General features: G+C 40.3%; 1 protein-coding gene across 20 annotated transcripts in view; it reads left to right on the plus strand.

Moving 5' to 3' along the window:
* Window positions 1–12,310, plus strand: part of PLCG2 (phospholipase C gamma 2) — a 178,017-nt gene extending 165,707 nt beyond the window's left edge. For 10 of the 20 annotated variants that reach the window (XM_055299698.2, XM_063612486.1, XM_063612487.1 and 7 more), the window contains 4 exons: window positions 372–460; window positions 10,696–10,880; window positions 11,972–12,022; window positions 12,131–12,310. In XM_055299698.2, coding sequence (XP_055155673.1) covers window positions 372–460; window positions 10,696–10,880; window positions 11,972–12,014 — 317 coding nt within the window. In that variant the 3' untranslated portion in view covers window positions 12,015–12,022; window positions 12,131–12,310. Of the gene's footprint in view, window positions 1–371; window positions 461–10,695; window positions 10,881–11,971 lie in introns of all 20 variants that reach the window. The other 10 variants (XM_063612482.1, XM_063612481.1, XM_063612480.1 and 7 more) reach the window with 1 other exon arrangement.
* The last annotated feature ends 245 nt before the right edge of the window (window positions 12,311–12,555 follow it).

Genomic DNA, 12,555 nt, shown 5'->3' on the forward strand with positions numbered 1-12,555 from the left:
AGGAAATGGATGAGGATTCACTACTCTTTTGGTCTCAGGAGTATTTAAGGAATTGAACCACAGCTGCAATCACTACACTCAATGTGGAATGTTATGTGGGTTTTAATTTCTTCTGAGTGAATCATTTTTATTTCTAGATGGTAGATATTTTTAACCTTGCTTCCCTGTATGGACCAGTCAGTCATGGCTGCTGGCTTCTGTCCCTAACCATCAGGATAGGATCTCTGGCTTCCACAAAGTCAGCCCCCAGCATGGGGCACTGACTTCTCTACTCTTTGAACTAGGCCTAAGATTTTTTTGGAGGCTACCCCGGGATCAAAGGTCTGACATTAATTACCTGCCTTTGCATTTTCCTCCTTGTTCTGCTTCAGGATTCAGGTCTGTTCCTCTGAAGAATGGGTACAGCGAGGACATAGAACTGGCTTCCCTCCTGGTTTTCTGTGAGATGCGGCCGGTACTGGTGAGTGGAGAAACACCAGTAAGGGTTCCCTCAACTATGCCTGCTGGTGAGGATAGAAACGGCCTATGAATACAATTGGCAGATGGACTTAAGCCCATTGAGAATTATCTAGCCCAAGCATGAGACATCATACAAGAATTCCTTTTTGCTAATTCCCCAGAGTGTCCTAGGTTTTCCCTCCCAGCATCCTCCTTTCCTGGAGAATCCTGTGTGACTCTGCGTAGGCAGTGTAGGAAAGGGTGCCGGTATTTGTAAGTTCCTCATAGTTTCACTTCAGCAAGAGCCAGGCCAGATGATGCCTTCCTAGATAGCCTCATCCTTTCTGGATGCTTTTTGGTGCCAGTGGGTCTTTAGGAATCCTATCAAAAAGTCTGATAGCCTCCAATCAAGTAGAATGACCATAAATTAATCACACCCCAAGCTGAGCATTTAGATGGAATCCATTTACAAATAAGGCGATCATGCACAGCTTTAGGTGAGTACCCTTTTCCTCCTTTATGCCAGAATTCTTTCCTTAGGATCAATACTCAGATATAGAATTAGTGACATCAATTAATTTAGCTGAATGGTAAAACTTTAAAACCTGGGCTTTAGCAGAAGCCTTAAACCAGTGAGCATGAAGACCCTTTGCTTAGTTAAGCTTATCCCTCCCCGGCTCACTGAAGATCTGGGATTTGTGCATCTATTGCCTGGGGAAAGGGAACCAGTGCTGCTTCTCTCTATACATAAAACCCCTCCGCAGAAATTTCGCAGAAATGTCAAGTGGTAAAAATGGTTTTAGATGGTGGTAGCGCAGCATCTGCCTAGGCCCGCTGCTCTGCAAGGCTGTTGTAAACAACTGGAAACATCATAAATAATTTAAGTGATTAGGTATCACCAGCAGCAGAGAAAATTAGTATATTTAAAAGAAAATTGTGTTGATGCAGACTTGACTTCCTTGATGAGGGAAGCTTAATGCCGGGGCTGCCACTGTAGGGAGTCAGGGGGGTTGTGTGGGGTTCTAAATGGAAAGTCGACGCTCACGAATCTGCTTTCTGAAAGTTTTCTTTAGTTCAGCTGCTAGGTCTTGAGATTTCATTTAATTCCACATCTGTCACCTGGTCCTGTGCCACTCACAGGTGCAGCTCGGCATTTCTGTCCACGCTGGGATGAGGAGTCACTCTTGGAAGCCGAGCTGAATTGCATTCGGTAGACCTGGGCTTTCTCCTTAATGCCCATGGTCATACCTTTTATTTATCACCATATCCTCTGGAAGCCAGGGAGAAACTCTGGTAAACAGCCTCAAGACAGACTTTTCTGAGCAAATGATTGATCCAGTAAGGGCTAAGATGGAGTTTACTCATAAAACATTTGCTGAGAAAGAGTTTACAGCCCCAGAAAACTGTCAATAAGCACGTTAAACACCTTCTGAAGAAGCCATATATATGTCACAATTACTTTATCAAGTCGCAGTCCTTTGTTAGCAGTGTGTTTAGTTTATAAGGAGTATTTTTAGCACCATTTTATTGCCTACTGTATTTTATTTAAGAAGTAAGGAAAGAAAGGTGGGGAAGTTGGAAAGAGTCCCCCAAATAGCCTATATCTAATGACCGTTACCATCTTGGTAGATTTCCATTGCCTTATGATTTTCCACAGTCAGATTCGTACAGGTGCCCTTTTCTACTTCACAGACGACTTTAAATGATTTTCAAAGCCATTGATGCCTGTTTCATCAGGTGTGGGTCCCTAATTCACTTATTCTCCTACTAATGGAGAGTTAACTTGTTAGCAGTTTTTTACTTTATAAATAATATAGGTCTTCATGTAACATTTTCTGATTAAAAATTATTTCCCAAGGCTAGATACTTAGCAATGGAATAATAAATCAAAGAAAAAAGGACCATGTATTTTTACCTGCATGTCAAATTGTTCTCTGCAAGTAAATAGTTTCTCTTAAATTGATGTATTATATCCAATCTTGCCATTAACTGGAATAGGCCTCCATGGGAATGATTTAACATGGTGAGATCCGGAAGAATGGGACTGGGGAAAATAGGAAAGCTTAAATAGTCATCATCTTCCATGGGCAAACTGGCCATTTCTGGAGGGCACATTTGAGAAAAATGGCTGCCCCAGGACCTGTTTAGTACTGATCCTGGGTGGACTGGGTTCTGTTTTGTGCTGGGTGGGAGCTAACGTGCAAGGGGTAGAGAGGCCCTTCTTTAGAGTGAAAGAAAACCCAGGATGCTGTGCACTAGATTAAGGCTCATCCTAGAGCAGATGCGTGAATCCCTTTGTAGAAGAGTGCACATTTTAGAATCCTGGAGGTCCAGGACTGGCAGCTGCACTCTGGCACTGAGCTGGTCCTGGTTTTTGAGGTTGGGAAAGATTTCCTTACACTTGGGGAGACCTGGAGGGACACAAAGGCCCTCCTTATGCCTCATCAGCTAAAGTTGGTCAGTTTGCCTAATGCTGGCTCCAAAGAGCAAAAACTGCTGTGTTTAACATCCATGACCAAGAGTTTGACATGACTGCTGAACAGACAAAACCATGAGCATGCAGTGAAAAAGAGGAAGACACACTAAGATACACACCTGGAACAGGTGGCTGGCAGGTGAAACTGAGCCAATGTAAGCCTCAGATGATGAGACACATACTCATAGGATCTTTCAAAGACATCCAAGTAGAGCACTGGAAAAAGCTTTCCGGAATTCCAAGAAAAGACCTGATTTGTTGCATTAAAAAATTCGGTATGTAAAGAGATCTGCATTAGTGACACCAAAGATAATGTGAAAGAAATGTCTCACAATCTAGGGCAACTCCACCATGAGATGGAAAGAAAGGAAAAGGTGGGCTGGGAGGACAGATGCCAAGGACCTAATATGAAAGCATGTCCCAAAGGACAAAGTGAAACAGACGGTGGAGAGCTATTAATGAAATAGCAAATACGGGAAGTGTTTCTCTGATCTGCTGCTTGTGAGGGCCCACTTGGTTGCAGGTGGGATGAATAGAAAACACATCCATACCCTCAGTAATATTTTAGCAGAAATGTTAAGTTCCAAGGATAAATTAAAAAACCTGGACTTGCAACACACTAGTTGTGTATAAAGGAAACTGAATAAGTCTAATATCAGACTTGTCCTTTTTGGTGCTGAAACTAAAAGACTCCCAAAATGGGTAGAATGTGGACTAGGAAGACAGAATAATTGAGTGTCCAGCCTCCAACATGTCAAGGAATTTCAAGATACGCAATATTTTAGATATATCATGTATCCTACTCAAGGGAAATCTTGAGGCAGCCCCTGAATCAATATTTTAGTCAGAAAAGAAACTTTTAGATAGGGAGGTGAAGAGAGAGAAACCAGTGAATAATTAATTTTGCAGTACAATTACATCTTACAGGATGGTGACAGTGTGATAAAAATTTTGTCATGGTAAATATCAAATAAGGATTTTTGAACTGGAAGAAATATACAATAAAAAATGCCAATCAAAAGCTAAAAAATAATCAAGTATCAACAAAGCACAGGCATGGAAAGGTAAAATAAAGGTATCCTAAAGGGTATTTCAACTTTGATGACTGAGGAATCAGTCAGTAAATAAACTATACTATAGAGGGAGATTTAATGCTACATTTGATGTTAAAGGAAACTGTGATTTTAGTTAGCATTGTTAAACTGAGGGTAACCACTGTCAGAATTGAAAAGCACAGAAGAAATAAGGAAAAAAGGAGATCAACATAAAATTGACCAAGAGAGTAAAAACAAGGTAAAGAATCAGAAGAAATTAAAGCAAAGTAAAATGTGTAGTAATTGAAGTGAAATGGATAAGAACTTATATTTAATTTGGTGAATGGGCTGAATCCTCCTATTAGAAAAGAAATCTAACTGCAATGTTTACAAGAATAGGCCTAAAGGCAAGGTAAGTAAAACAAATAGGAATGCATGGAAGAGTTACTGGGAAAACTGGGAAGGAAAAGTTAACATCAAACTAGAATTTACAATCAGAAGTACTACAGTGTATTAAGACGAACAATATGTGATAAAATGCTTGTTTTCTAAAGGGATATAAAAGTCATTAGCAAATAGCATAGTACTTAAGTATATAAGACAAAAGTTCCTACAAATACAAAGACAACTGTATAAAGAAAAAATCTTTCAGAATTTGGAAAGTCTTGTATATAAGAAATCAGCAAAGACATAATATCAAAATAATTTGCCTTAAGAAATATACAACTTTGTGTGCTACAAATGGATAATATACACTATTTTTTCTGTCTCAAACTTTATAAATTTGATTGCTTTGTTAGAAAACTTTAATACATTTTTAAAAAATAATGATTTCATAAGTCATTGGCTATAACTTGACAAGATTCAAAAGATACAAAAAGATGGCAAAATTGCTCATAATTTGAAGATAATAATTTTCTAAATATACTAAAACAAGTAAATTACTTAGAAAGTAAAACATTTATGCCATAGTTGCATTTAGAAGAGGAAAGTGCTTGCCTTAAAACTTCACAAAGACTGAAGACATATGTACTGCTAAGTATTCATCTTCAGAAATTTTAAAACACCAATAAAATAGAACAAAGGAATAAAATAAGGATAGAATAAACATTCTGGTTTATCAAAAAGGCCAAATTTTGTTTTGAGATAGATAGTGTTTTTTTTCTGTCACCCAGGCTGGAGTACAGTGGTGTGATCATGGCTCACTGCAGCCTTGACCTCCTGGGCTCAAGTGATCTTCCTGAGGAGCTGGGACTACAGGCATATGCCACTATGCCTGGCTAATTAAAAAATTTTTTTGTGTGTGTGGAGACAGGGCCCTGCTTTGCTGCCTAGGCTGCTCTCAGATCCTCCTGCCTTAGCCTCCCCAAGTGCTGGAATTACACGTGTCAGCCACTGTGTCCAGCCCTCAAAAGACCAGTTAAACTCTTTGCCTACTTAATAAAAGAACAAAGAGGAAAAACATGTAAGAGTAAATACTGGAAAGGAGACTGAACCCCAAACAATAAACTAGAGCAAATGGATGTTACCTTAAAGAATGTAAATATGGTAAAATTGTTCTGAAAAGCAGTAGAAAAGTTAAAACACCTATTAGATAAAACAGGTTTAGGATCTAGATGGTTTTATAGCTTAGTTTTGTCTTCATTTAAGTAACGTAATTCCAACTTTACTCCACCAAAGAAAGAAGAACAATGGAAATCCTTCTTCTGTCTTGAAGCTATACAACTTTCATATCAAAACTGGAGAAAGATAGTACTCCTAGCTTTCCCCTAACCTCATTCAGCCATAGATCAATGTCATGTGTGAATACAGATGTTAAACTTCAAAAAATAGCAAATGTCCAGCTGTTTACTAGAAGAGCAATATATTACAACTAAGCATTTATTCTGGCATGCAAGGATGGTTTAACACTGGCAGAGTTAGCAACAAATTAAATATGAAAGAAGCATAAACTAGTAGGTGCCATAAATGTAAACAGCCAAATGAAATAATCAGTTTAATTGTAGAAAAAAGGTTGAGTGATCTCTAGTCTGTACAAATTTAAACTCTACAGGGCTGTCCTAACAAACAGAAATGTGGTGTGGAAGGAAGGGACAAATGGGAAATCCCGTTTGTGATAATTGACAAAAACCGTAACATATTTAGGAGTAATTTAAATAAAGGTACAGAACTTATATAAGAAAAAACAAAATCTTATTAAAAAACAAAACATCATGTGAACAACTAGAAATTTATAGCAACCCTTCCAAAATTAATGTTTGATTGGAATTGGAGGTATCAATATAAACTCAAGTTACATATATATTTATATATATATATATTCACACATAGATAGATGAATAAATGTGTGTGTTTACATGTTACTACAAATACATACATATCCTAGCTCACTCTGCTGAGTGCATAGAACTTATGACACCCCAGTCATTGGTTTCTCAATTCCAGATATTGCTAAATATCATATTCCAATAAAAAGAAATGAGGGCTCCTTAGACAAGTGGTTGATTTCCAGACTTGGGATAAATAAAATATAAAAAGGGCCTGGAGCATCTTAACATTTCAGTAAATAAAGAAGTGCTGAAAAAATGGTGGAACCACATCAAAGGGGCCTAGGAACCAACCAGGGAGAGCTGCCAATGGCCACAGCTGGAACAATTTACATAGCAAACTAATGATAATATCGGATTCTAGCACACGGAATGAAATAGCCACATGTCTGTGAATGAATGAATACATGAGAGAGAAGAGATAGCTCTTCCTTACAAATGAATTCTGATTAATAAATGTAGAAGGAATGAGGGAACTAGAAAATCACTATTGAAACAGCATAGTACTAACTGCTGCAGTAAGCCCTACTGATGAATGCTAAATGAAAGTTGGAGGAGAAATATATTTCCATTGTCCCAAAAGTGTCTTCCCCCAAGAAATTTATCAATTAGAAAGAAAAAAATAGCAGCTTTACAGCGGACAGACCCTGCAGGCACCACCTTAATCAGATGATCAACGTTACCAACCACCCGGAATAAGGCAAGTTGAAATCACGTACTTCCTGATGTGAGACGCTGAGAAGGGCACATTGCTTCTGTGACATTCTTGCCAAAACTGCATTGCCTCAAACAAATTATAAGAAGACACCAGACAAATAAAAGTTGCTGGACATTCATACAAAATAACTGACTAGTACTCTTCCAAAGGGTCCTGAGGGAGGAATGAGGAAACCTTACAGATTGTAGGAGACTAAGGCAGCACAATGACTAAAGGTTCTGTGGGATCCCGGATTGGATGTGGGAACAGGAAAAGGAAGTTGGTAGAAAACCCAGTGAAATATGAGTAACATCTGTAGTTTTAGTATTGCACCGATATTAATTTCTTAGCTTTGATACTTGTACTGTGGTTGTGCGAGATGTTAACACTGTGGAGTCCAGGTGGTTGGGGTGTGTGAGAACACTGTACTATTACTGTACCTTTTTTGTAAGCTTAAACTTCCAACATAAAACAATTTAAAAGGTGTTGCTGGGGGAAAAACTTTTTTTGTGTATTTTTTCCCCCCAACAAACGGGGAAAAAAAAAAAACTAAAGGCAGAGAATGCCATAAAGATTTTGTCTCAGGCCAGGTAAAACTTATTACCAAAGGCTTTCTTTATTTTCTAATAAAACAAACTACGTTTTTAAGTGAAAACTCAGACTCAAAAGAAATCCAGGAAATAAGTATCACAAAATGCTTTCTCTTGACTAGAGTGGTGGTTCCTCAACTGAAGAGGGCTGGTTCATTTGCTGTAGAGTTATTCACTAAACTGTTTGTATGTTTTATGTTCTTTTCTGAATGTGCATTATATCTCATATATAAACAGTGTACCCAGGACTACAGTATGTAGCTGCAAATATTTTGGCACTCAGAAAAGGCGATAAAGGGCTGCAGTTATAGAAGCATTCATAGAAAAGGTGAATTTTGAACTTGCACCGGAATAACAAATACTTATTATATAGAATAAAACAACAGAAGCTATTTTCTTCTAGGTGCAGACAAGGGAAAGAGAGACTTCTCATGGTATAGTGTTAAGACTTAAATGGGGTTTTCATTTTGCTTTATTTTTTGAGACAGGGTCTCATTGTCTTGCCCAGGCTGGAGTACAGTGGCATGATCGTGGCTCACTGCAGCCTTAACCTCCTGGGCTCTTGTGATCTTACCCTCTCAGCCTCCTGAATAGCTGCAAGTACAGGGTATGCCACCATGCCTGACTAATTTCTTTTATTTTTTTATAGTAACAGGGTCCTGCTATGTTGCCCAGGCTGGTCTTGAACTCCTGGTCAAGCAATCCTTCCACCTCAGCCTCCCAAAGTGCTGGGGATTACAGGCCTGAGGCACTGCGCCCAGCGATTTTATTTATTTATTTATTTTTTTAACTTTTCTCTGAACTTTATTCTGTAAAATTTTACTTTAAGTTCCAGGATACAAGTGCAGAACGTGTAGGTTTATTACATAGGTATACGTGTGCCATGGTGGTTTGCTGTACTCATCAACCTGTCATCTAGGTTTTAAGTCCCACATGCATTCCCCACCCCCTAACTAGCCCTGGTGTGTGTTGTTCCCCTCCCTGTGTCCTCATTGTTCAACTCCCACTTATGAGTGAGAACATGTGGTATTTGGTTTTCCATTCCTGTGTTAGTTTGCTGAGGATGATGGCTTCCAGCTTCATCCATGTCCCTGCAAAGGACATTATCTCATTCGTTTTTGTGGCTGGATAGTATTCCATGGAGTATATGTACAACATTTTCTTTATCTAGTCTATCACTGATGGGCATTTGGGTTAGTTCCATGTCTTTGCTGTTGTACATGGTGCTGCAGTAAACTTACATGTGCATGGGTCTTTATAGTAGAATGATTTATATTCCTTTGGGTACATACCCAGTAATGGGATTGCTGGATCAAATGGTATTGCTGGTTCTAGATCCTTGAGGAACCACCGTACTGTCTTCCACAATGGTTGAACTAATTTTCATTCCCACCAACAGTGTAAAAGTGTTCCTGTTTCTCCATAGCCTCACCAGCATCTATTGTTTCTTGACTTTTTAATATGCTTTATTCTTAATAGAGAGGAAAGTCATTACCAAGTGAAGTCATTACTGACTCTTCCCAATGCCTCACTGGATACATTCACTTAATCACCAAGGACAGCCTATTTTACCTCTGCTTAGTCTTCAACCTTTGCAAACAGCTGGAAACCATCGTCTCTCCCCGTTCTCCAAAGTCACAGTTCCAGCAGTTACCCTAGGGACTGTTTTGCTACGTCATTAAAGGAGGAAAACAATCTTTCAGAGTATGGTCTGAGTCCGTGTTTTTCTAAAAGTAAATGACAAAGAATCTTGTTTGTGCACCTAGACACAGGAGGTGTCTTTCACTTGAACAGGAGACTTTCACTTGAACTCCATCATGAAAGGCCAATTGACTTGACCTCCTGCAAAGCCAAGCTTCACAGAGTAGTCAGTGATCCTCTGAAACAGATGAGGTAAAACATCCTCATCCTCCCCCTGCACTGAAACCCAAACTCCCTACCCTGAGTGGCTTTTATCTTTTTTTCTCCCCTAGCATAATGGACTATTTCGGTTCCTGCAACTGAAAAGTTTAGGAGTAGGTCTTGTTTCAGTCATGGCTGAATCTCTGTGCTCACTCAGTGGCTGTTTTCCTCTTTTTCTGGCACATTCCCAACTTCTTGACACAATAGCAACATGGCCATGACAGGACCACACTCAATCCTTCAGCTGATCCCAAGGAAAGAAACTACCAAGAGCACCAACGAAAGTCCCACGGATGCGTCTAGTTGGCCTTGCTTCGGTCATGTGCCTGGAGGTGGTACTGGTGGGGGAAGTAGAAATCATTACTAGCTACAGGTGAGGCACATGCCCATCTCTGCAAGATGTAATTTATGATACCTTGGCTTTTTTGGGATAACAGCTTTGAGAGATACTTCATATACCCACATATCATATAATCACTCATTTAAAGTGCACAATTCAATGGTTTATAGCCTATTACGTGTTGTACAGTCATGGCCACAATCAATTTTAGAACATTTCCAACACCCAAAAAGAAATCTCACGCTCATTAGCTGCTGCCACTCACTCCATCCCCCAGACCCCAGTGACCTTTAATCTACTTTGTCTCTATGATTTTGCTAGTTCTGGACACTTCATATAAATGGCATCGTGCGATATGTGATCTTTTAGAGTTGGGCTCTTTCACTTAGCATAATGTTTTCAAGGTTCATCCACTTTGCAGCTTGTTACCTTGCCTTTTAAGGCCCTTAAAAGATTTTAAATTATCTGCCTCCTACTTGCCTTTTTGCTCTCGTCATGCTGTTTTTTCTCCTCTGCTGGGTTCCACTGTAAGCATGCAGCTGCTTAGACACATTTGCAGTCAGATAAAGGCCAGAACGTGACATGTAGACCAAGGGAAAACTGGGTTAGTTTAAGAAATAGGATCTACAGGCAATGCAGTCATTATTTCAGTGTTTGTTTTGCAATAAAGCAACAGTGTAAAGACCAAGCACTTCTTAAACTCCTTGCTTCCCACACAATAAATAATTGTTTTATCTTTGGTTAAAATGGGCCCTGGCTCTTCTGGGCTAATCCAAGTTGCAAAACTTCTGCTCCATGCTCCCTTCGGGCATGCTTGTGAGATGCCACGTTCACATTTTGGTTTGGAAGGTGTAGTCACCACATGGTTGTTCTCTCCCCTGCATCCTCCAGGAGAGCGAAGAGGAACTTTACTCCTCCTGTCGCCAGCTGAGGAGGCGGCAAGAAGAACTGAACAACCAGCTCTTTCTGTATGACACGCACCAGAACTTGCGCAATGCCAACCGGGATGCCCTGATTAAAGAGTTCAATGTTAATGAGAACCAGCTCCAGCTGTACCAGGAGAAATGCAACAAGAGGTAGGTGAGCCCCTCCACCTGCAAACTTTTGGGGGGGTCTCTAGGCACAGTGATATTGGGCACCAGGGGCCAGGCTTCTGGAAAGCCTTCTGAGTTGCTTTCTTCAGAAATCCTTGGCCGGGCATGGTGGCTCACAGGTCGGGCATGGTGGCTCACAGGCCAGGCATGGTGGCTCACACCTGTAATCCCTGCACTTTGGGAGGCTGAGGCAGTTGGATCACCTGAGGTCAGGAGTTCAAGACCAGTGTGCCCAACATGGAGAAACCCTGTCTCTACTAAAAATACAAAAATTAGCCGGGCATGATGGTGGGCGCCTGTAATCCCAGCTACTTGGGAGGCTGAGGCAGGAGAATCGTTTGAATCTGGGAGGCAGAGGTTGCAGTGAGCCGAGATCACACCATTGCACTCCAGCCTGGGCCACAGAGGGAGACTCCGTCAAAAAAAAAAAAAAAAAAAAAAAAAATCCTTTGGCACCCTTGACTGTAGTTCTCTTTGTTCTAGAAATTAACCTACAGTAATACCTTAGGCGATTGCCACTTCCCCTAAGTAGAACTGTTTCCTCTAGAAGGACACTTCAATAAATAGTGAAAATGAGTGATGACCACTGGCTTTTAAGGAGTCCTTATTGTGTTCCCAAGAATGGGCTAGTCCAGTGGCTCTAGATTGGGTCAAGATCCCCCAACAGGGATGCTTCTGGTTGTGCTACAGGCATGTAATGCGGTGCGGGGTGGCCGGGGTTGCCAAGTGTTTCATAATATGTCTAAATGTCCTAAGAAAGAATCATCCAGACAAAAATCCTAATAGTAGCCACCAATGAGAAACTGTGCTGCCTGCCTTACTCACATTATTCTCATTTAATCTTCATGTCAGCCTGCAGAGTAGCTCTTACTCTATTTTACCATTGAGGAGATTTAACCTCTCTGAGTCGCAATGTCTTACCAGGAACTTGGAGTCTGCCTCTCTGACACTCAGCCCTATACCATCCAGCTCTGAATGACTGGCAAATGTATGGAAAGAGAAATGTTACAGAGTTCAGCACGTAGCCCATTTCTCATGCCCCAGTGCTGATGGTGAAATCTGTTTTATTTCAGGTTAAGAGAGAAGAGAGTCAGCAACAGCAAGTTTTATTCATAGAAGCTGGGGTATGTGTGTAAGGGTATTGTGTGTGTGCACATGTGTGTTTGCATGTAGGAGAATGTGCCCTATTCACACTCTGGGAAGATGCTAATCTGTGACATCTTTTCTTCAAGCCTGCCATCAAGGACATTTCTGAAGACCCAACTGGCATGAGTTGGCGTAATTTCCTATTATTTTCATCTTGGACAACTTTCTTAACTTATATTCTTTACAGAGGATTCCCCAAAATGTGCTCCTCGTTTTTGGCCTCTCATGTTCCAAACCTCATTGAATAAAAGCAATGGAAACCTTGATCAGTTAAGCCTTCTGTTGCACGACCTGTACAGTGAACAGGATTTCTTTTCTGGCCAAAAAGATTTTGCCTCTAATGATCCAGGTAATTGATGTCCATGGAAGATGAGCCGGAAATGTAAGAAACTATTCATGAGATTCTGAAAAAGATTTTAACTCAAAGGCAAATGATTCCATAAGGGCCCAAAGAGAAGCCCTACCCACAGGCAGCCTGCTCAGTTCAATGTACTTTAACTACCACCGGCTG

Source organism: Symphalangus syndactylus, chromosome 11 (genome assembly GCF_028878055.3).
Source record: "Symphalangus syndactylus isolate Jambi chromosome 11, NHGRI_mSymSyn1-v2.1_pri, whole genome shotgun sequence".
In the NCBI taxonomy this organism is placed as follows: domain Eukaryota; kingdom Metazoa; phylum Chordata; class Mammalia; order Primates; family Hylobatidae; genus Symphalangus; species Symphalangus syndactylus.